The 23,981-nt window shown below is 36.0% G+C and overlaps 1 protein-coding gene across 3 annotated transcripts in view; it reads right to left on the minus strand.

The window, feature by feature from the left end:
• LOC145673469 (glycine dehydrogenase (decarboxylating), mitochondrial) overlaps nt 1-23,981 on the minus strand; it is a 428,549-nt gene that overhangs the window by 117,052 nt on the left and 287,516 nt on the right. For all 3 annotated transcript variants that reach the window (XM_081743192.1, XM_081743190.1, XM_081743191.1), the window contains 2 exons: nt 15,104-15,220; nt 9,897-10,042 (listed from right to left, as the gene is read on the minus strand). In XM_081743192.1, the coding sequence (XP_081599318.1) occupies nt 9,897-10,042; nt 15,104-15,220 (263 nt within the window). The remainder of the gene's footprint in view (nt 1-9,896; nt 10,043-15,103; nt 15,221-23,981) is intronic.

Genomic DNA, 23,981 nt, shown 5'->3' on the forward strand with positions numbered 1-23,981 from the left:
CTTGCTGTGTGACCAGCCTGAAAAGAACCATTTACCACATGCAAGCCACATGATCCAAGTTCCAATGGCATAGAGTTACCAGCCTCTTTACTTAGATCGTCTTTAAGCTCCCTAAAAGCTTCCAGTTTACATTTGGTCCATCCATTGATACTTGCAGTAATTTTGTAAAAGAGATATCTTCGAGAGCTGCTGTGAACTTCTCCATTAAGTCTGATGCCATTGTATGTCCAAGAAAGGTGGAAGTCAAATATCTAGATGAAATCTTTCGCAAATCATCGTCCCAGAAACGAAGTATTATATCCATTTGTTCTCTCTAAACTACCGAATTGAGCGACTCATCAAAACAAACTACAATCTTTTCAGACTTCTGAACTTGACTCACCAGCTTTTCCTTAAAAAAGAAGGAGCTAGTCCATATGAAACTATATACGCTGCTTTTGTTGCACCAAGCGAAAACTGATTAGCTATTTTACTGTCAGGAAACATGGATTTGAAAAGATTTGATATATCAACACTTGAATTGTAGGGAAAATGATTTGCTATCGTTTTTAAAACCTACAATACTTCAGCTCGAGTAACTTCACTTCTTTTAGCATAATTCATCATAGTATTTTCATTACTTTTAGATCACTCTTCCTTTGGAAGAGGTGTGGTTTGTTCCGCATTTTTAATTGAAGGACTTTCCTTCGGGTTTGAAGAATCACTGGTAACGGACACAGACGCATTTTTAGTTGAACTTTACTTCAGGTTTGAAGAATCACTAGTAACGGACACAGCATCACATTTTCGTTCAAATATATCACTTATTTTTGGAGTTTTATGTTCTGTTGCACTCGTGTATGATTTACTTTTCATATGACAGACTACAGCCTGACGATCCATATTACTCAGCTCGAAGATCATTTTGCAGCTGGAACAAAACGCTTGAAACTGATTGTGTTCAACTGGCTTCAGAAACTTGGCCCATTCAGGATTTAACTTCCCATCCATCCTATCAGGATTGAAGTAGGATTTCTTCTTTGTAGCCATTATCACGGACGAACCGTTTGGGCTATACACTCTTTATGCAAATAATGTTAAATGAAAATGAAATGTTGCCACTTACTTGGATCCACAACATAAGTGAATGTAGTTACTGGTTGTTATGCTAACGTTTCGATGGCCAGCCTCATTTCAAACAGCTCCCGTTCACCATACTCTCACAAAATTTGTCCACATCCCTTCCCGTCCTTCCCTCCTCGAACTCCAGGAAAATGGCAACGTTGCATTTTCATTTAACATTGGGCACATAAAGAGTACAGCCCAAACGGCTAGTCCGATTTAAAAAAGTCCTTCGCTTTAGATTGAAAACATTACATTTGGAGATGGTTTCCCTCTTACATTTTATTGTAACTCTGACAATAACACAGCTACCCAATGTGAGGGGACTTTTGAGACACACTGTATGTATAAAGAGTCCAGGCGATTGTTATTGCAGAGTTATGTGAAACTCACTTTATACTTTCAGCCTTGGAAAACTATATGTAACACTACATTCACCATTGTGTCCACCTGAACGCCTTACATCTACTTTAACGTTCTTTATTTATTTGTGTAAGGTGTTAATAAGAGGAAAACTCATTCTTTTTGGATTCAAAATTTGGACATTTTGTTCACGTGATGGATTCTAATATGGCATGAGAACCTGTAAGGGAAGGGTACTGAAGACTCTAGATCTACACTTGGACTAAAATCATAATTATCATATTGAATATTATGATTAATGCCTTGTAAGAAATAAAATGAAATGTTTAAGTTTTACGTCCAACGGTTATGCCAGCTAGGCTAAAGGAAACAGAAATGAATGAAATGGAGGAATGAATACAGTGGGAGGCAGCGGGAGAACCCCAAGAAAACCCACGCACACGGTATTTGTCTACCACAAAGTTCACTTGGCACGAGCTGAGATCGAACCAGGAACCCCATGCACTAGAGGTGACCGCACTACCACTGAGCCACAGCGGCCCCTAATCCCCTACAAGACTAGATATTTGATAATTTCTTTATCTAGCACGCAGTGCTGAACGAAATGAAAACCAAATGGTTCAAAACAATCGGTACAGAACTGCAGTGAAAATCTGGTAAATGCTCTTACGTCCCCGCAAATAAAATAATAAAGGAGATAAGACAGAATGATCTCCGGTGTGATGCTGATACTTACATGTGCAGATGGAATGAAAACTTCGTAGTCTGATAGCAAACTATGGTGGGAGACCCACTTACCAACGGTGAGAACAAAACTATACTCGTAAATTAAAGAAGAGGATCCATGTCTCTGAATCTTACATAGCTTATAAGGTTTAGTTTTATTTATGAGTATGGTGCAATGCAAGAAACAAACAGAACTTGACAATAAATTATGATAGAAATTCAGAACAGCTAGAGGGAAAAATAAAGTGTTTACAAATTTGAGGTAAGTCCATTAATTCATGCAAATCCTTTTTCTGAGAAGTTTTGATTGAAACTAAGTACAACAATAGGATGAGCTGTATAGATAACACTGATGGAATGCTACCCAGTTACAAACCTCAGCTGCGTGAAAAGAAATAGCGTTGGAACTTATTTTCTAACTGTTTGAATCTGGCAGCAGATGTAACTTGGAATGAAATTAAATGAAATCTATCAGTTGTACTTCCCAAAGTTGACGGTAATGATGAGAATGAATGAAATGGTGGAAGGAAGGAAAGGGACACACACTGTGTTTGTAAATTACAAAGCCCACATGGCGCGAGCTGGGATCAAACCAAGCACCCCATTCACCAAAGGTGAACTCTCTACCAATGAGCCACCATCGTCCCCTGTTGAAACTTGAAAAAAATATTACGATTTTCATAGGAAGAATAAAAGAAAAACTGATTTTGGAAGAGAAATATCTACTGAACTTTGTCACCAAAATTTACAAATATATTCAAGGTCAAGACATCTAGTTGTTATCACACATCTATGCTATTATCCCAAGTCCCATTGAACAACGCAATATCAATTACTGAAAACAGCAAATGTTCCCAATTCAGAACATCCCAATTCACATGCCTAGGAAATAAATTACAACAACTTTGCGTAACTAACTCACTCACTCTATGGCCTATGGAACCCGGAGGTTCAATGCCGCGTTCACAAAAGCTCTCCACTGACTTCTATCCTTAGCTAACTGCATCCAGTTTCTACTTTGTATTCCTATCTCTGCGAGATCCATCTTAATATTGTCCTCCTATCTGCACCTAGGTCTTCCTAATGGTCGTTTTCCGATTGGTCTTCCAGTCGAGACTTTGAAAGCGTTTCTACTTTCTTCCATTCTAGCTACATTCTAGCCCACCTAAGTCTCCTAGACTTGACGACCCTAACAATGTTGGGTAAACCGTATAAATTATGTAGTTCCTCGTTATGAAGTTTCGCCATTCCCCATTCCCGTTCCTCTTGGGTCCGAATATTCGTCTCAGGATCTTGTTCTCAAATACTTTCAGTCTCTGTTCTTCCCTCAGAGTAAGCGACCACGTTTCGCAACCATACAGAACAACGGGCATGATTATCATTTTTATATAATTTAAGCTTCAAATTCCTCGACATAATTCGCGACAACAAGAGATTTTGAACCGAATAGTAACACGAATTCCCTGCTTTTGGTCGACATTTAATTTCTTCGTGAATATGATTTTCGTCTATTAATATTGATCCTAAATATTTGAAACTATCCACTTTATCAAAAGTATTATTTAATATTTTAACGCATCCATAATTTGCCGTATTCGGTCCCCACGCACTTCCATGTATTTAGTTTTCTCTGCATTTACTTCTAAACTCATGTCCCTGCAAGCGCTTGATAAGATCTTTGCATTTCTTTCTATTGTTCTCCTATCATCAGCATATGCCATAACCTGGTAGATACCGTTCAACTCTAGGCCCTGGTTGCTGTCTGATTTTCCTTATAGCGTATTCAAGAACAAAGTTAAATAATAATGGCGACAATGCATCTCCTTGTTTCAGGCCATTTTCGACGTGAAAATCCGTGGACAAAAATTTTCCTACCCGGACTTTACTTTGGGATTCATTTAAATATATCTTAATTAATCTAATTAGCTTTCTCAGTATTCCAAGTTCCGTAAGAACGTTGTATAATGGTTATCTCCTAATCGAGTCATACGCCTTTCTAAAATCAATAAATAGTTGATGTACCGGGTTATTGTATTCCCACTGCTCTTCGAGTATCTGTCGAATGGTAAATATTTGGTCGATAGTTGATCGATTTCGTCTAAATCCGCACTGATAATCTCCAATAATTTCATCTGCGTATGGGGTCAATCTTGCTAATAGAATATTTGAAAGGATTTTATAGGATGTTGGCAGAAGAGAAATGCCTCTATAATTATTACAGTCAGTTTAGTCGCCTTTCTTGTGAATTGGAACAGTGATTGATTCTTTCCACTCTTGTGGCAATTCTTCCTTGTTCCAGATAAGGAGAATGAGTTTGTGTATCTTGCTTCACAATTTTTCGCCTCCAGCTAAAATTAACTCAGCCGAAATTTCATCTACACCCGGAGATTTGTGTTTCTTTAATTTCTTTATAGCGGTTTCTACTTATATTCTGTTGGGTTCTGGAATATACGGTTCTGCAGTATGTATCTCCTTTTCTCAACGCACATTAGTTTTTGTGTGCGTGTTCAGCAAATCGTCAAAGAAATCTTTCCATCTATTTGAGATGCTATTCGTATCAGTGAGAACTGTTCCGTCAGCTTTCTTTAATATATAAGCACGAGGTTGATAGCCTTTCTTAAATTCGCTGACCCCCTTATACATGCCCCGAATATTTTTATTTTTACTATCATCTTCAAGTTCCTTAATTTTAGCTTTCAGAAAATCGCGTTTCTTTGTTTTAAAAGTTTTGGAAGTTTCCGCCTGATGTCTACGAAATTTTGTGTAGTTATTTCATTCGGATTTTGTAGCCAAAGTAATTTTGCCTGTTTTCTCTTCTCTGCTAGTTCTGTGCATTCCTTGTCGAACCATGGTTTGTTCTTAAGTATTTCCGCGTGTCCCCATTTTTCTTTTGCTGAAATTTTAATGCTATCTCTAATTTCAATCCAGGTATCCTCAACACTAGTGCACTCCGAATCTTATAAAGCCGAGAATCTATTTGAAACGTCAATCTGGTATTCCTCTCTTACCTGGCTCTCTTTTAATTTCTTTAAATTACATCTCTCAGTTTTCGGACATTGAATATTATCTTTATTCAACGATAATCTCTCTCTCTCGTATTATCGCTGCTACCAGGCAGTGATCAATGTCACAATTAGCCCCTCTAAACGACCGGATATCAATTATATTAGATTGCCTTGTTCTATCTACTAAAACATGATCAATTTGATTATGTGTTTTTCCGTCTGGTGATGTCCAAGTGTGTATATGAACGTCGCGATGTGGGAATTTTGTACTCTTCACGATTAGGTTTTTGGATGTTGCAAAGTTCACGAGTCTAACACCGTTGTCATTACTTTCATTATGTAGACTTTCGTTCCCTATAATCGGTTTGAAAATGTCCTCTTGTCCTACCTTCCATTGAAATCCCCTAGTAGAATTTTCATATGGTATCGCGGGAGTTGGTCAAATATCCGTTCCACTTCTTCGTAAAAACTGTCTTTTATATCGTCATCCTTATCTTCAGTTGTGGTATGTACATTTAAAACAATAACATCCCACCACCGTCCCTTAAGAGTAATAAAAGAAAGTCTGTCAGTGACAAATTCAACCCGTTTAATTGCTGGTAACATTCGTTTGTGAACGAGAAACCCTGTTCCTAACTGGTGATTTTTATTTCCTTCCCCGTAAAAGAACGTAACATTTCCGGAATTCACAGATCCTTTTCCTTCCCACCTAACATTTTGAACTCCTACTAGGTCCATCCTGTATTTCTCTAACTCACTCGTTACGGATTTTAACGCGCCTGCCCTATAAAGACTTTCAATATTCCATGTTCCAAATCTCATGTCCATTTCCTTTTGCTGAGGTCGTGCCAAGTTATCAGTCGTTGTCCGAGGCTTTTGTGAATGTTTCTGAACAAGTGCCTTTTTTTGCAAGATGAGGTTGTTAGCCTTACCCAAACCCCCAAGCTGGAGGATCACTCATAGTCGTCTGTCCGCGACTGCTTATTCAGTATATTCGCAGCTAACCTCTATATCTAGAGGCCTTCTCGATCCGCAACCTGAGGAGCGCCATGCCGTGGTGACAGGAACCCACGTTACATGCATACAACTTTGCATAAGTTTCTTAAATACATACCAAAGGGATTAATTGGATAAAGCATTCTTCTAGTTTTAAGATGGCAAGTAATTCAGCGGTAAATGGTTAATTTACTGTATGTACTATTTTTAGTAGTTGCGACTGTTGATATACTTCTATTGCATTAATCATTGCTTAGTAAGGACTGTCGAATAACCGAAGATTTATGCTGCATGATCAAACAATCGAAAATGGAAACTTTTGGATCGTTATCATGAAGTTCTAGGAACTCCTACATGTTAAATTATTACTTTTGTTGCAAGTGAGAATATCTTGCACTTATTCGATGATAAGATAAGTACTAGTGAGTACAATCTCACCTCTCAAAAGGGATTAATCTACAAGTGAGTTCTTATTCGTAATTAGCATGCATTAATAAAAATAAATAAATAAATAAATAAATAAATAAATAAAAGAATAGCGAATGAGATTGTTCTCACCGTGACATGCAATTCCGTCTCATGTGAACTTGGGTTTGATGACGTTTCATACAGAAATGACTTAATGAAGGCGGGGATGTTTATTTTCTTTCCTTCTCTAAATCAGGAATTCACAGGTGCGCAGTGAATGAAGACATGATAAAAATTAAAATCAGTAACTTTATTTATCCTGCACAAAAATCCATTTTTCTAAAATAGGTGGATTAAACTATGGCTACTTTCGTTTAAACATCCCATCAATATAAAATAGTGACGACCAACTTCGTAGCACTACTCGGCTTCAACTCTCTTTCAGTTTTAATGAGCCAATTTATATTGGAAAATATAAAAAAGGAAACACTTTTGCATTTGTGATGGTGAAACAAAACGGAAGTGCTAATTCATGCAACGGTGTTAGGGGTTTCCAGGGATTCTGGAAAAAAGAAACAATGACTACCTCTGTTTCCCGAAAACATTTAGAAGAGGTTAAAGAACGGAAGTCAAAGTTTTAATATAAGTAAGAAAAAGAAAAAAGAAAAGGAGCAAAAGAAAAAGAAAAAACTGAGTAGCTCCAAAATTATAAGAAATAAAAAAACTGTTCAAGTATAATCGTGTTCCTCATAAAAAGTTACATCTAATCATACAGAGAGAGTATATTAGAGGTCACATGTTGAAATCGGAAGTGGACGGAGCACCGGTGACCCTAAGATGGCGTGCACTATGAATTGCTAAAGAATAAGTAGTAGTTCCTCCCTACATCATCATGTATATTTATTATTGAGTGTGCACCGTGATAGATTTTGCCACTCTATGTACTGCGCTGTTTCTCCAGGTGTTCCAGCTTCAATTATTCTCCAACAAAATTGTACACTACTAACAAGGAAACTCATAAAAGATAGCAAGTGTCTCATACATATTTAAATAAAAAAAGTAACAAGAGTAGTAAGACAAATTACTCTCTTTGCTTACATGCAGTATGTCTTCTTCCATTGGAATCATTTGCATACTAGTTGAAAAAATTCATTGGAGATTTATTTTCGATTGACGCAAATGAACGACGAATAAAACTAACATGCACGAATGCAGCGAAACACACAATTACAACGTTGCAACATGTTCTTTTGCAGATATTTCTACGGAAGAAATCTCTGCTCCAATCCACCGAAACATTTCTCAATAATTACTCGTTTTCTCGTCAAGCATTTGTTTGTGATCTGTTTTCTAGTGTTTGGATTTGGATATGGAGTAATGAGCTACGGTGCTGTCCCATAGCCTGCGTTACCAAGAATAAGTGCATTAGAAGAGTTGTTGATGAGCACACTACACACGGCTGAATTTTTCCATACACGTGCGTCATGTACAGAACCAGGCCACGAGACATCTGCGCTTGTAAAAATTTCCCTACTGTTGCACGTCGCTTGAACATTGATGCTCGCACTTCCTTTAATATTAATATATTCATCCCCATGTTCAGCTGGTTTCTTGATAAGAATGTGTGTGCAGTCCACTATCCTATAACGTCAGGAAACATGCATTTTTCACGCCACACAGTTTTCGCATTCTGAAGCGCTGCAATACTTGAGGGGAATTTTATCCATTGTTCAAGTTTCGTTTAATTTTTGTCAACTTTCCATATAGTTCTTGATACTGTGGACTGATGAACACCAACATCTCCTGCAATCCTAGTTTGAAAGCCAGGATCCCCAATGTAACGCAAGAAAACTCTCATCTTCTCATTAATCAGAGCCCCACCTCTGATTTCCAGTAAATCCTCAATAAAATGCTGTGCCATCCATTGTACATTTTGTTTTTCAAATCTATATAGACGTTTATAGTCATGCACATCAGACTCTGTCCGAACTTTGTACACTTTTCTTCTTGGCTTCAAATCCACAAATTCAGCCACTTCGATCCAGTTTCACATAGTGTGAGGCAGGTGAGACAAGTACTGAGGTAGTTCACGAAATTTGTAGATTAACCTCAGCTAATTGAGATTATACTCAACTCTACACATACGAAAAGTGAGAAATCACAGTATTAGCCATAATTTTAGACTATTTACTCAGGTATCTGAAATAATGTCACGTTGTATTGCATTTTATGCATATAATTTGAGATTAATTTCAAAATCTTGAGCAAAGAGGAAGATCTCTCTTTTATGCAGATCACCCATTGAGTTCCCATTTTCGAATTTTTCGTGATAATGTGGTATATTTTACCTTTTCTACTATCGTTTTGTTTTGCAACTTTTCAAATGTAGAATGTCTGTCTGTAATGCTGTCGGAAACGTTCTCAACTATGTTCAATGTTCGTGAGATTTATAGGGTCCGGAATCGCTTCCTTGATCTCACTTTAATTCCCTTGAAAGCCGATATAGCAGCTTGGTTGGGAGTACCTTTTCTACATACATACACTTCCAAGCTCAATAATATTGAAAACAAAAAATTTCTCCAAATGCGTAATATTCACATGTGCTAGCTTAGTTTTCTACTAATCTAAATAAATGTGAAATATGTCCTTTATTTACCTAGCAGTCACAGTGTATGGAGCCCTAAATATAACTTTTGAAACCTTAGATTTTGCCGAGATCAGAAGCAATAAAGTATTTGATTCATCCATTGTTCTCGAATCCAGAGAAAGATCTAAAATATATGGTTTGTGTTGTATCGAGTTTTGCAAGACCAGTTGCTTGGGACAAATGAGATGGCATCCGCAGCGAACCGTTCATCCAGCATATTGAGATCAATTGAAAAGCAACTTGAAGGAAAAGAATAATGAATTATGTTTAAGACATCCCACGACAACTCTGATTGGAATCGCGATATATTCACCACACATTCCGAAACTAAAAGACCTCAGATAGTCGGCTATTTTTTTCCCGGAGTTTTATGACAAAAAACCTGTCATAAAACTGAAGCTTTTAATTCAGTTTAAGAAGTAAGTTCATTTTTCAATAATTGAAGAAATTGTGTAAAAAGTTTCATGGAATTAGACACTCAAAGTGTACTTGAATATGGTAATAACATAACAATTTTACATGAAATCTCAGCCACATTCTAGACTCTGAAAACTGAAATACACTCAAAATCTTGAGACACATTATGATCTCAAGTGCTGTTTAAATTAGTAAAGTATATTATAAGTATGAAGTATATTATATATACGTACACGCCGATTGGACCCATTCCTGGTCCTCCGCCTCCATGAGGAATACAGAATGTCTTATGAAGATTAAGATGAGAAACGTCGGAACCATAGTCTCCCGGACGACATAGTCCTACTTGAGCATTCATGTTAGCACCATCCAAGTAGACCTAATAATTAAAAGATTACAGAACACCACTTATTCTAGCTTTGGAACTTCTCATATAAAATAAAAACAAGCTCTGACCAAAGCGTATACTATCTAATAAATAATACCGTTACAGTTTCGCCAAAGTATCTTTGCCTTCATCTGATACCTGTGATGAAGTCAAATATACTTTTTCGAAACTGTAACGCTACTATTTATTAGATACTATATGTTTTGATCAGAGCTTATCTTCTATTTTAACACACAGAATATACATGAATGAACTAAATTATCGATGTGTATATTTCATTGCCAAATAAACGAAAAGTTAATTTTAGGATTTGCATTTCAGTTTCAAATTTCAATGCAAACCTCTTGCATGTAGTGGATATAGTAATACGTTCAATAACAATACCTAATAATATAGTGAATAAAGAGAAAATCAGGAATGGATATATTACAAAGATTCAACTGTATTTTTTTTACACCGATGTTACAAGTCAAAGACTAGACAGACTGTTAAAAAGAAATATGAACGACATTTATCAAAAAAATAAATAAATAAATAAAATAAAATAAAATAAAATAAAATAAAATAAAAATAAAAAAATAAGATTGCACAAATATTATTTAATTAGCATTAGTCAAAGATAAAGTAGGAATTTACAGTAATTACTACCCATCAAAGATAAATTAAACAATAATGTCCAATACTATCCAAGGTATATTGTGAAAGTGGTAGCTGGAGCATGGATCAGACAGGGAGAGTAGCAGAAGAGAGATAAGTACTATATGAGAGCACTAAAATTATTTTATTAAACAAGTTCACCATAGCAGAATATACAATAATTACTCTACACATTATTCACATTGACAGAAATATTTTTTCCATGTACAGGATAAATTTAAGGGAAGATTTAAAGTAATCCATAGAAATTAAAATAATATAACGAATTTAATCAAATTTGTATTCAAACGCAAAAGCATCATTATGAATGACAGGATTTATTATTTATGTGGGATCTAAACTACTCCAGGATTTAAATTCGGTGCATTTTGGTGTGTTCGTAAATAGTCTCCCACAAAACAAACTCATTTTCATGATCTTTTTACATTCAAAAATGTGTCTTCCTCTGGCCGACAGGCTAACGTAAAGGCTATCTGGGTGCAGTTGACCCGGTGGAGATACTTGCCTCGAATGTTTATAGTGTGTTTTATATTTTGTGTTTATATTTCTACTATTTTTTGGTTAGTTGTTCATTTTAGGTTTTTTCTTCAATAGTCTTTGGTATAATATTTACAGTTTACTCTCGATCTTTTTAATTACACAGCTACAGTAAAACTTATTGGCAGGCAATACAAAACAAAATCATTGACAAAAGTTCCAAACTGACACGACATAGCAATTAAATAAAAGTAACTTTCATTCTCTACAGAACAAGACGCAAATTGTTTGACTCGGACAATTATAAGCTTCAGTAGTTATGTTAAATTGAATATTGTATTTTCAAAGATTGAGGGGAAAAATATGTATGTACTTGTTCAAAACCATTTTTATACTGCCTCTGTTTTGTAATAAGTATTGTATTAATACTAACAGAATGTTTGTATTGAACACTGCAGCCGAAAATATTACTTTAGACACGAAAATATTATCTTCCGCCTCGCTGCAGCGGCGTTTGACCCCAGTTTGAACTCGCACAGCATACACACACTTATTATGCTCTGTGGAGATCCCTTGTTCACTCAGTCCTTACGCAAGTTCACAGTGTAACTGAACTGCCACAACCAGGTATTATGTTGGATATACTCACACCGACAACTGTCCTTCGCCTTATCTCCATTCGCATTCAACTCACGGGGTGAGAGCCAACGGAACACAGATCTCCACAAAAAGCGATAGAACTTTTTTGGTTACCTTTAAACAATAAAGCAGAAAGCCAACAAATTTGTTTATCTTGTTAAAGTTTACATTTGTTGAGGCTGAATTATTACTTGTTGTATAGAGTGTATTTTCTCCTTGCTAATAAGCAGAACGAATTTAAAAAGCTAGGGACGGATAGCAATTAAAACCAAATCTTTGATTTCCAAGTCTGGCTAATTTGTTATATTTCTTCAATGAACTGAAACTTGAGATCATTTTATGTATACTCAATCAAATTACATTATCCTAGAAAGAATGTATTATTTATTACGCTAGTGTAATTTGTACCTCTATTTTTGTTTTTTATTTGATTGTTTCTTTCTTTGTTTTCCTGGAATTTTAAGAAAATTTGAAGAATTTTCAGCATGATATCGGGCCTGGAGAAAAGGGAAGCAAAACTCGAAAATACTGTCATTTCTGACACTTTGTTATTTTCTCGCATTCTGGCGGCAAATTGGACTTTCGGTCACCTCATCAAATTCTAAAGAATTCCTTTATGTCCAAAATAATGTATAATTTATTAAGTTACGCTACCTGGTATGCATGCAAATGAACTTTGAAAAAAACCTCTCCAATTTAAACAAAATAATGAAATCTTTGAGTTTTACGTCCCACGTTATGCCGGCTAGGCTAAAGAAGACTGTGATGATGAGAAATGAATGAAATAGTGGAATGAAGAAAGTAGGAGGAACGGGAGAACCCCGAGGAAACCCACGCACACGGTTCAATTTAAACAAATCAGGGATGTCGGCTAAAGTTAACGAATACCCAGAAAATCATTAAATGTTATTGGAATTAGATAGAGAAAACAGAGTTGAAAATAACTTTCCAAATGTTGATTCACGTATTTCATTCTTGTTAAAGTATTGTCTCTCTTTAAAAACGTTTATTCATATTCTTTCTCAAATTATTTATGGGTTAATTTATTTCAAATCACCCAGGTAATGTTGCCAACATTTCTTTATTTTCCTCATTTTTTTATTACGAGTTCCTTATAGATAGATAGTCGCAAAACAATGTTTGAAAAAAAAGGTATGTCATAGTGTTTTCTGGCAGCCATTCTTAAAATGGCGGTTGGGCAAATTTTAATAAATAAATAAATAAATAAATAATAAAAAAAAACGTGGTTCCTGGAAAGTATAATTGTTAAGCTATTTTTAAAGATATAAGAATAATTCAAAAAACAGTTCAGCATGAAATAAACTTCAGATATACATTATTTTAATTTTTCTATCCTGAAAGAGAGTCAAACTCTTTACTGTAAAAATTCAAAAAAAAAAAAGTGTAAATAGTTAATTTTGAAGACCATTAGTTTTATGAAGGAAAGGAGAATCACTAATGATATGTTATTTCTGTGTTGAATACTTATATAACTACGTGCTGGATAAGTTGTAGCCCTGAGAATGCACTTTTTTCTAAGAGCTTTTCCAAAATGGCCAAAAGATTTTTAACGTCCATTTTCTCAAGTCAACATCTAAAAAGGAACTGAATGAAAACAACTGAAAATTTTACAGAATGTTCTTTATACAAATAGGAATCTCTTTGAAAAAAAATTTGAAAGACTCAACTACAGGGGTTGGACAAAAAAAAAAATCTAAAACGTTTGCAAAAGTGTGACAATCATACCTAGTATGGTGTGGGGACTCCTTTTGCGTTCAAAACAGCTTGGATCCGACGTGGAATGGACGTATACAGCTCCTGAATCGTGGTGTGTGGAATTTTGTATTATTGTTCCCCCAAAACATGCTCCAGTTCCTTAAGGGATTCTGGTGGAGGGTAATGAGACCGAACACGCCTTTCTAACTCAGACCACAATGGCTCAATGATGTTCAGATCTGGTGATTGTGGGACTCAGGGGAAGTGTGATAGCTCCTGGTCATGCTCCTCAAACCATGATTTCACTGGTTTTGCAGCGTGACAGGGTGCCAAATCATCTTGGTAGATGCCATCACCATCAGGGAACAATATTTGGGCCATGGGTAGTACCTGGCCCCCCAAAATGGCCTCATACGCTTTAGCATTCATTCCATGCAGGGCTATGATGGGACCTGCAGAAAATCAAGATATCACTGCCCATACTGTAACAGAACCATCCCCATGCTTTACAGTTGGGAGCAGACAGTCTGTATCATAGGCCTGCTACGGCGTTCTCCATACGTAAACACGACCGGTTGTTGGAAACAAGGTGAAGGTCGATTCATCGGACCACATTATGTGTTTCTACTGCTCATGAGTCCACGCCTTGTGGCCCTTGCATCAGTGGATACGCCTCTTCGCATTTACTGCTTTGACCAGGGGTTTGGCGATAGCGGCCCTATCATGAATTTTAATTTTATGAAGTTCCCGTCACACTGTTCTCGATGAAACCGTGTTCTGTAGGCCGGAATTGAGTTCAGACGTAATTTTCATTGCAGTGGTCTTCTTTTTAGCTGCTACAATCCGTTTTATTGCCCTCCGGTCCCCATCTGACAGGATTGTCTTTCGACCACTGTTGTGCTTTGCAGACGTCGTTTGCCCATGAATTGTGTATGCCCTCGTGACATTGGACACAGTGCCTTTCGATACCCCCACAATGTTCGCCACTGTTGCCACGGAAGCTCCAACCAGACGGGCACCAACGATCATGCCTCTTTGGAAGTCTGTCAGGTCGCCTATTTTACCGCACCACTTTCACATCACGACACTCACAGGTGAACTGGTTACTGCTGACGGAAGAAAAAGGTCCACATGAGACGTAGAAAACAAAAAAGCGATCGGCAACCGCAACATGTGTTGTACAGTGAAGGGCCAAACTTACGTGTCCTATATGAAGTATTTTCCATAAGTAGAAGCTTTGCTGTGTATATACTTAAACACAAACAAACTATTTGCTGAGCAAAACAATATATTCACATAAAAAACTACACACGTGTTACAATTTCGCCAACTAACACGTATGTAGTTTTTATGTGAATATATTGTTTTGCTCAGCAAATAGTTTGTTTGTGTTTAACTATATGAAGTGTTTTTAGATTTTTTGTCAACCTCCTGTACATTTAGAGTTATAAAGCAGTGAATTTCAGTATTAAAAAAAAAGCTACCCTTCTACACGCTATCTGGACTAATGTTATTATGGTATTTCATTATTTCAAAGAAAATTTAACTTTTATTTACACTTACCTGCCCACCGCAATCGTGTATCATTTTACATATGTCGGCAATTGTTTCTTCGAAAACTCCATTCGTTGAAGGGTAAGTTATCATTAAGCAGGCCAAGTTATCTCGATGCTTCTCTACCTAAACAATCAATCAATAGTTAATAGAGAAAACGCTTGTCACGTTATTTTTAACTTAAAGATATAACTGATCTCACTGTACCTGAGTATTTGAAAATAAGGCAAAAGCGGCTCTTAAAAATATTTCCATAACGTTAAATACTCAACAAATGAGGAACATTGAAATCCAAGAATTAACGTATCAATTTGTTTTTACTTAACATTACATTGTAACACATTTTATAATAATAAATCTAGTCGGCCAACTAAGATTCTAAGTACATCAAACAAGTATTGAAAACGTATCTGTGTAAGTAAATATACTGACAACAAGGCACTTCTAACACCCCATAACCAGTTGCTTTAGTGTTCTGCCTTTGAGCACGTGCATAACAAGAACTGAAAGGTAACTTTATTGTAACTTTTGAATGAGTGAATGTAAGTTTTGAATGAAAGTACACTCATTTCTTTCCTGCACTCTTTCCTGCAAAAATTTTCATACTCTAGTCATGCTAAAGTACTATGGTGCGTAATATTGATTTAATACTTATCAAGTCATTTAGTTTTAGGTGTTATGCAGAAAAGAGTTTATTCTTCTTTCTCACCTCAACCATAGGTTGGTGGGCAATATGGAAATTTTAAAACTTTTCTTTCTCTTGGGAGAGCTGTTTAATACTTGGATAAGGTCTCTTCTTCATAATTGCATCTAGATACTCTATCCTTGGTCTTCCTCTTCCTGCTTTTCCTTCTGCCTTTCCCTCTATCAACACGCTGATCCAATCGGAGTACCGAATAAGATGGCCAAGCATGCTGTTTCTTATTTTTCCTATTATTTTCAAGATCTGACTTTCTTTTAGTACGTCTTCGTTGCTTTTCATCTTGGTCCATGATATACGCAGCATTCTGCGCCAACACCACATTACAAATGCTTCCAGCTTGGATATTTCAGCTTTTCTCAATGTCCACGTCTCTGATCCGTAAAGCACCACGCTCCATACCAGTGTCTTAATAAATCGTTTTCGAACGTCCAAGGTCACATTTCTTAATGTTAGCAGTCTTCTTAATGTTAGCAGTCTTCTTTTCCTATTGAGTGCTTGTTTAGCCTGTGCTGTTCCGGAACTTACGTATTTTTCACTTCTTCCGTCCGAGGATATTAGGCTTCCTAAATACAGGAACGTCTTAAAATCTTTGATTTTCTCTCCCTCTAGCCATACGTTTGCCCCTTCCCGTCCTGCTCTTGTGCACTTTATTACTTTGCTTTTCTTCTTATTTATCTTCATTTTGCATGTTCTTTTCCAGTTGCGCGTTCAAGTTTAAAAGTGTTTCCTGCAAGTCCTCTTCGTTCTCCGCTGTGAGTGCTATGTCATCAGCAAACCTTATTGTGTTAAAAACCTGGCCATTTACTTTTACGCTTTTCTCATTTTTATCAAAGAATTCTTTCATAGCCTCTTCTATATAGACGCTGAATAGGAGAGGTGAAAATCCTTGCCTTACTCCTTTACTTATTCTTGCTTCCTTCTGATCTCTTCCTATAACAGCTGTCTGGTTCTTGTAAAATTGATATTTTTTATTCTTCTGTCTCTGTAATCCATCTACAGATTCTTCAACGTTCTGAACATGATATTCCAATCTACGTTGTCAAAAGCTTTCTCTATATCTACAAATGCTATCACAATTGGTTTGTTTATTCTGATGTGTTGTCCCATGATCAACCGTAGACTCAGTATTCCTTCCTCCCTTCTATTCGTTGTGCGACAAATTTGCACAGTATTTTTGATGCATGGGAAAGCAAACTTAACGTTCTGTGTTCTTCGCAGTTCCGTGCGTCTTTTCTCTTCAGGATGGGGACCAATATGCTTTTCTCGATGTCTTTTGGTATTTCTTCCGAGATGTACATTCATGTCCAAAATTATTGTCGCATGTCTATAAATATGTTGTTGAAAGAATATATATTAATAACGAATTCTCCTGGTATTTCTTATAATGTTAGTATGTGTATAATCAGCAAAGACATGTATGTAGCAAATGTCATGTCAAAAGAGCAGTAAATAGAAACAGAACTTGATTGTCCACTTAGCAACAACATTTTGTTTTTCTCACTCTAATTTTTGTATTTATAATTCTTTTCTTATGAAATTTACCACAAATATGCATTTCCCGATTATACACATAGTATCAGTATTAAAAACACCCTGCTGAATCATTATCAAATTATATTCTTACAAGAAGACAATTATAGATATGCGACAATCATTTTGGACATGAGTTTACATTCATTAAAAGGATTAAATAGTTTCTTCTTTGTTGCTATTCCGAGATTCTTAATCACTTCCGTTGGTATTTGGTCTATTCCTGGGGCTTTACCATGTTGCATTTTCTTCAAAGCATTGTAAAATTCGCACTTTAAAATTGATTGTCCTAATTCATTTTCATCGACGTCTTCTTCCTTCTCTATCTCTTCTTTGTTCACTCTGTCTCCTTTGTAGAGTTCTTCAATGTATTCCTTCCATCTTCTTGTTATCTGCTCCTCTTCTATTAGCGTTGTTCTGTCCTTGTCTATGATAATGTCTGTGCGTTTCTTTTTCTCACCGAACTGTTTTTTAACTTTTCTATATGCTGTTACTGTGTTGCCTTTAAAGATATTTTCCTCAATTTTCTTGGGCAAGGTGTTTATCCAGTTTTCTCTGTCCTCCTTTACTTCTTTGTTGATGTGATTTCTGCACCTTCTATATTTCTCTTCATTGTTTGTTATCTGGAACTGTCTTCTTTGCTCCATCATTTCCAATATTTTTGCTGTTATCCAGGGCTTATATGGGGTACTCGAGTCTCTTCCTATGTACTCGTCGGCTGCTTTTAAAATCCTGCTTTCATGGCTTCCCATTTCGAGTTGATGTTATCACTTGCTAAGGCTACTTTAGAAGTCTCTTTGTCTGTCGCAGTTGCAAATTCCTTTTTCGTGTTCTCATCTCTTCTAAGGTTTATTGTGTTCCAACTTTTGTTTGGTGCTATCACTTTTCTTCTTTAGTCGGAGTTCGCTCTTCATCAAAACTAAATTATGGTCTGAGTCAACGTCTGCTCCTGGGTTACTCTTACTGTTCTTCACTTGATTTCTAAATGTTGTGGGACCAGTATATAGTCTATTTGGTATCCTTCTTTGTCTACTGGTCTTGTCCATGTGTATCTTCTTCTTAGTGGCTGTTCAAACGGAGTATTTGTTATAGTCAGATTATGGCTTTTGCAGCTAACTCACTCAACTAGTCGTGCATCTCTCGCATTCATTTCTTCTAGACCGAATCCAGTCACCCATGATGATTAAATGGTCCTGGTCTTCAACTTTCATCAATACTTCTTCTATTTGCTCATACGTTTCTTCTACTTCCTCATCTGTGTAGTCTGATGAATGCATATATACTTGGATTATCGTCATATTCCTCGGTTCAGTTGCTATCTTCAACATTACTATCCTTTCGGTGTATCTTCAGCTGCCTATAATTTTGTCCCATCTTCTTATTCAAGACAAAACCGACTCCTGCTGTACCACTTACAGCTCCTGAATAGATTATTCTGAAGTTCTCGCTTTACATGCCTCCTCCATCAGGCCACCTAACTTCGCTGATTCCCAAGATATCTATCTTCATGCGATCAATTTCTTTCTTCCGGTTTTTCAGTTTTCCACACTGTAACAGCAATCGCATATTCCAAGTTCCTATCCTGCAGGGGTTTCGTTTAATGACGACCGAGGAGGCCCTGCTTTGTTTCCCTCCACTGCCGAGGACGACCCTCTGTAAAACAGTAGTGTCCTTTTCCCTAGTATTACATTTTCTTATTTCTCTTTCCATGTTGTTTTCTAGGGACTCAGTAAAGTGGTGGTGACCCAGGTCCTTCCACCTCGCAGTGAAACAGCCATAGAGGACATTCTGTCCCTGCCTGCTTTTGTCCACATCCGAGCCTTGCTGATGTCAATCATCTTCAGCCTCAGTGTGGTAATGGTAGAGCTGCTGCCCACTACCATAATCTCTCTCTTCGTCTGGTTCGTACCCCTAATAATCTGTCCGGCATGGGAAGCCCTTTGATAGGGAAACTATCTCCGGTGTAGATCTTAGGATCGGATCATTAAAGCACGCAAGCCCTTCCCCCCTCCCGTAAACGCGGCAAGGTGGAGATATTATCGAGGGGAAAATTGAATTTAAGTTTTGCATTTTGGATGGTTAAAATACTTAACATAAATTTAATTAAAAAGTAGATACTTTTAATAATATCCGCTTTCCTCTAACCTATTAAAGAGTGTGTGTCAAGAGTGTGCTGCCAGGCAGACGTGTTTTCTTCGTTCCGCGGTACACTCAATCGTGATGGGTGTCAACCTTGAAATCTATAGAACCAGACTGGGTTTATTTGGTTGGAGTCGCTAAGAAAATCTTTGTGCTCAGCCCAATTCACAATACTGATGACACAAATATTTTTCACATATGGTCTGATGATTTGCGTATTGTTAATAATTAGTGGTGTGGAACAGCATCCTGGACCTGTGAATTTCCAGCCACGCAAAATTGTAGAAATTAAGGAGATTTTGACATATCTTCGCGAGTCAAATGATACGTTAGTGGCTGAAGTTAGACTATTGTGTGAAACTGTGACCAAGTCAGTGGATAGAGTAAACGGAACTCGTGAAAGTATCAAATGAAGTGCGTGATTTACAGCAATATGTAAAATTCCTTGAGTTGAAAGCAGATGCACTTGAAAATAAGATCTCGAAAACAAAATCTTGTGTTTTATGGAATTCAAGAGGATGAGAACGAGAACTAGGATACTACAGACAAGAAAGTGTGTAATGTATTACATGATAGATTTCAATTAGAAGTTGACAATGAATTGCTGCAGCGTGTGCAACGCGTAGGAAGGAAGTGCCCTAACAGAATTAGACTCATCGTATGTAAATTTCTTAGTGACAAAAAGAAGGAACATATTTTGAAAAACAAATCTAAATTGCGTGGTACTAGGATGTACGTGGATCAGGACTATTCTGAAGCAGTGAGGAATGAGCGTAAGAAATTCCAACCCTATTTTATGGATGCACGTAAACTGGGTAAATACGCGAGCATTCAATTTTGTTACTTATATAGATGGAAAAAAGATACATACTTTTAAGGCCTTTTTACACATGATATATCATCAGGGTCACAAGCAAGCAAGAGAGAGATTTTCTATTTACACATGATACAAAAGGAGGAGATATCTTTTGCACCAGGTCAATAGACTGACATCTTTCGGAGACTGTGCGAACTATTTCAGAAAATTCATCTTCCTCTTCAACGAACAAAGAAGGGCCACGATGTTTGTTTGTTTGTTTGTTTGTATGTATTTAGCGTGTCACTAGTAAAAGAACAATTCCTGTTTCTCGATAATTTGGTTCCCGAAGTAGTAAGATAAGGAGCTTAAAGTGGAAGAGAACGATTGTGCAGCTTTTGTATTTATCACGTCCGTGGCAATGGTGTTATTGTATTCATATTAAAAAAAAAAAAAAAAAAAAAAAAGATATAGAAAAGTATGATAACTATTTAGATACACAATGACTCGCAAATGGGTCATTTAGTTATAGTGCAACATCATCAAATTCGAACTTTAACTGGCTCAAAATTTTGCACAATTTTGTACCTTTTCGTACCACCATGAAAAATTTTTGTACAATTCAAACATTTCATAATTTGGCCACTTTGATCACCTGTAGTGCATCTTCAAATTGAAATTTTAACTAGCTCAGAATTTTGTACTAATTTTGTACCTTTTTGCATCAAGAAAATGTTTTGCAACATTCAAATAAATGAATGCCACTTAGAAATTTGAGCACTTCGATCACCTGTAGTGCGACATCTTCAAATTGGAATTTTAACTAGTTCATAATTATCTTCATAATTATAAAGTAAAATATTGTGAATAGTTAAAAATAGAAAAATACAAGATACCAGCGGTTATAAGTAATATTGGCCAAGTTAATCTTTATATATAAATATATGTATTCTGATAATAACTGGGTATATGTAACTATCTTTTATATATATATATATATATATATATTCAAGTATAGGTGATTATGTTTGATGTTTTATATCGTTATTGAATATTGCTATTATTTAATATCTAAATATTTATATACCTGTGTAAAGAATTATTGATGTAAAATAGGCAGTTGAAAGGTAAATCAGTGCACTGTTCGAACTAAAACTTTACTATTTACATTAATCAAAGGCGAAAGGATAGTGAAGTCATGACTTCCTATCATTCGAAATCTAATTTCCCCCTTCATCAATTGTCTATTTCTCTAAGTTAGTTATTTCCTTACTTCCTTCTTGTATGGTTGTTAAATAAGATACTGTCTTGTGAACCAAATAATTTGCTTTCTATAGGGTTATAGCATAAATATATTATATATAACTTCCATCTCAATATCTGGAATCTCACCTTTAAAAAAAAGAAAGAAAGAAAAGAGTATACCTTGTTATTTATATGATCCTTTTATTAGCTGCTAAAGAAATTAAAGAAATTGTGAAATTCTCATTAAATTAAAATCATTGTTTTCTAAAGATATAGATTAATATTTTGTTTTTGGAACAACATGAGAAATAGGAATATTTCAGATTCCCCAGTCAATGTGTTTAATGCTTTCATTATTTAAATTCAGTTAAATTTGTCTCATAATTCATTTCATTATATCGTTTCGTCTTTCTACCGTTCAATTTAAATTTTATTACACCTTTGGATAACTAAAAATGTATTACTGTTACCTAAACTTTGTGTTAACTAGTCATTATTAAAATGATTCAGATTTCCCAACCCATTGAGCCTAATTAGAGAATTTTCTTGTAATATTGTTTCATAATAATTGGGAAACTAACTGAGCTGACCCTTGCAGGTACAGTTATTATTATTAATAGCTGGCTTTCAGTTTTACATCGATTTAAGTTCTATTGCTCTGGTAATCAAACTAATTTATGCGACAATTTAATTTGCCTACCGGAATGACGATCAGCTCGGTCATGGATAATAGTACTTTTATTTCAGCTTTGCAGCGTGCGAATACCTTTTGGAATATCTACATATTTCGTGAGAATACTCCAACTCATCGAATGTTATTTAAGAAAATTTTAACTTTTTAAGTGATCCTCGTATAAAAGCACTTTTAAGAATTTTTTCCTCAGCAAACAGACGAAAATGTATATATATATGTGTCACGTCGTATATTCCAGAACCCAACCGAACAGAAGTAGAAACCGCTATAAAGAAATTAAACAAACACAAATCTCCGGATGTAGATGAAATTCCGGCTGAGTTAATTTTCGCTGGAGGTGAAAAATTGTGAAGCATAGTACACAAACTCACTCTCCTTATCTGGAACAAGGAAGAATTGCCAGAAAAATTGAAAGAATCGATCATTGTTCCAATTCACAAGAAAGGCGACAAAACTGACTGTAATAATTATCGAGACATTTCTCCTCTATCAATATCCTATAAAATCCTTTCAAGTATTCTATTAGGAAGATTGACCTCATACGCAGATGAAATTATTGGAGATTATCAGTGCAGATTTAGACGAAATCGATCAACTATCAACCAAATATTTACCATTCGACAGATACTTGAAAAGAAGTAGGAATACAATACCCCGGTACATCAACTATTTATTGATTTTAGAAAGGCGTACGACTCGGTTAGGAGAGAAACTTTATACAAAGTTCTTACAGAACTTTGAATATCGAGAAAGCTAATTAGATTAATTAAGGTATGTTTAAATGAATTCCAAAGTAAAGTCCGGGTAGGAAAATTTTTGTCCATGAGCTTTCACGTCGAAAATGGCCTGAAACAAGGAGATGCGTTGTCGGCATTATTATTTAACTTTGTGCTGGAATACGCTATAAGGAAAATCAAAGATAGCAACCAGGGCCTAAAGTTGAACGGTATTTAGTTTATGGCATAGGCTGGCGATGTAAAATTAATAGGGGATGATAGGAGAATAATAGAAAGAAATGCAAAGATCTTATTAAACGCTTGCAGGGACATGGGTTTAGAAGTAAATGCAGAGAAAACTAAATACATGGAAGTGCGTCGGGACCGTAATATGGGAAATTATGGATGCGTTAAAATATTAAATAATACTTTTGATAAAGTGGATACTTTCAAATATTTAGGATAAATATTAACAGACGAAAATCATATTCACGAAGAAATTAAATGTCGACGAAAAGCAGGGAATTCGTGTTATTATTCGGTTCAAAATCTCTTGTTGTCGCGAATTATGTCGAGGAATTTGAAGCTTAAAATATATAAAACGATAATCATGCCTGTTGTTTTGTATGGTTGAAAAACATGGTCACTTACTCTGAGGGAAGAACAGAGACTGAAAGTATATTAGAACAAGATCCTGAGACGAATATTCGGACCCAAGAGGAACGGGAATGGGGAATGGCGGAAACTTCATAACGAGGAACTACATAATTTATACGGTTTTCTCCCCATTTTGTTAGGGTCGTCAAGTCTAGGAGGCTTAGGTGGGCTAGAATGTAGCTAGAATGGAAGAAAGTAGAAACGCTTTCAAAGTCTTGACTGGAAGACCAATCGGAAAACGACCATTAGGAAGACCCAGGTGCAGATGGGAGGGCAATATTAAGATGGATCTCGCAGAGATAGGAATACAAAGTAGAAACTGGATCCAATTGATTAAGGATAGAAGTCAGTGGAGAGTTTTGTGAATGCGGCATTGAACATCCGAGTGCCATATGCCATAGAGTGAG

This window comes from Thermobia domestica, chromosome 16 (genome assembly GCF_964235325.1).
Source record: "Thermobia domestica chromosome 16, izTheDome1.hap1.1, whole genome shotgun sequence".
In the NCBI taxonomy this organism is placed as follows: domain Eukaryota; kingdom Metazoa; phylum Arthropoda; class Insecta; order Zygentoma; family Lepismatidae; genus Thermobia; species Thermobia domestica.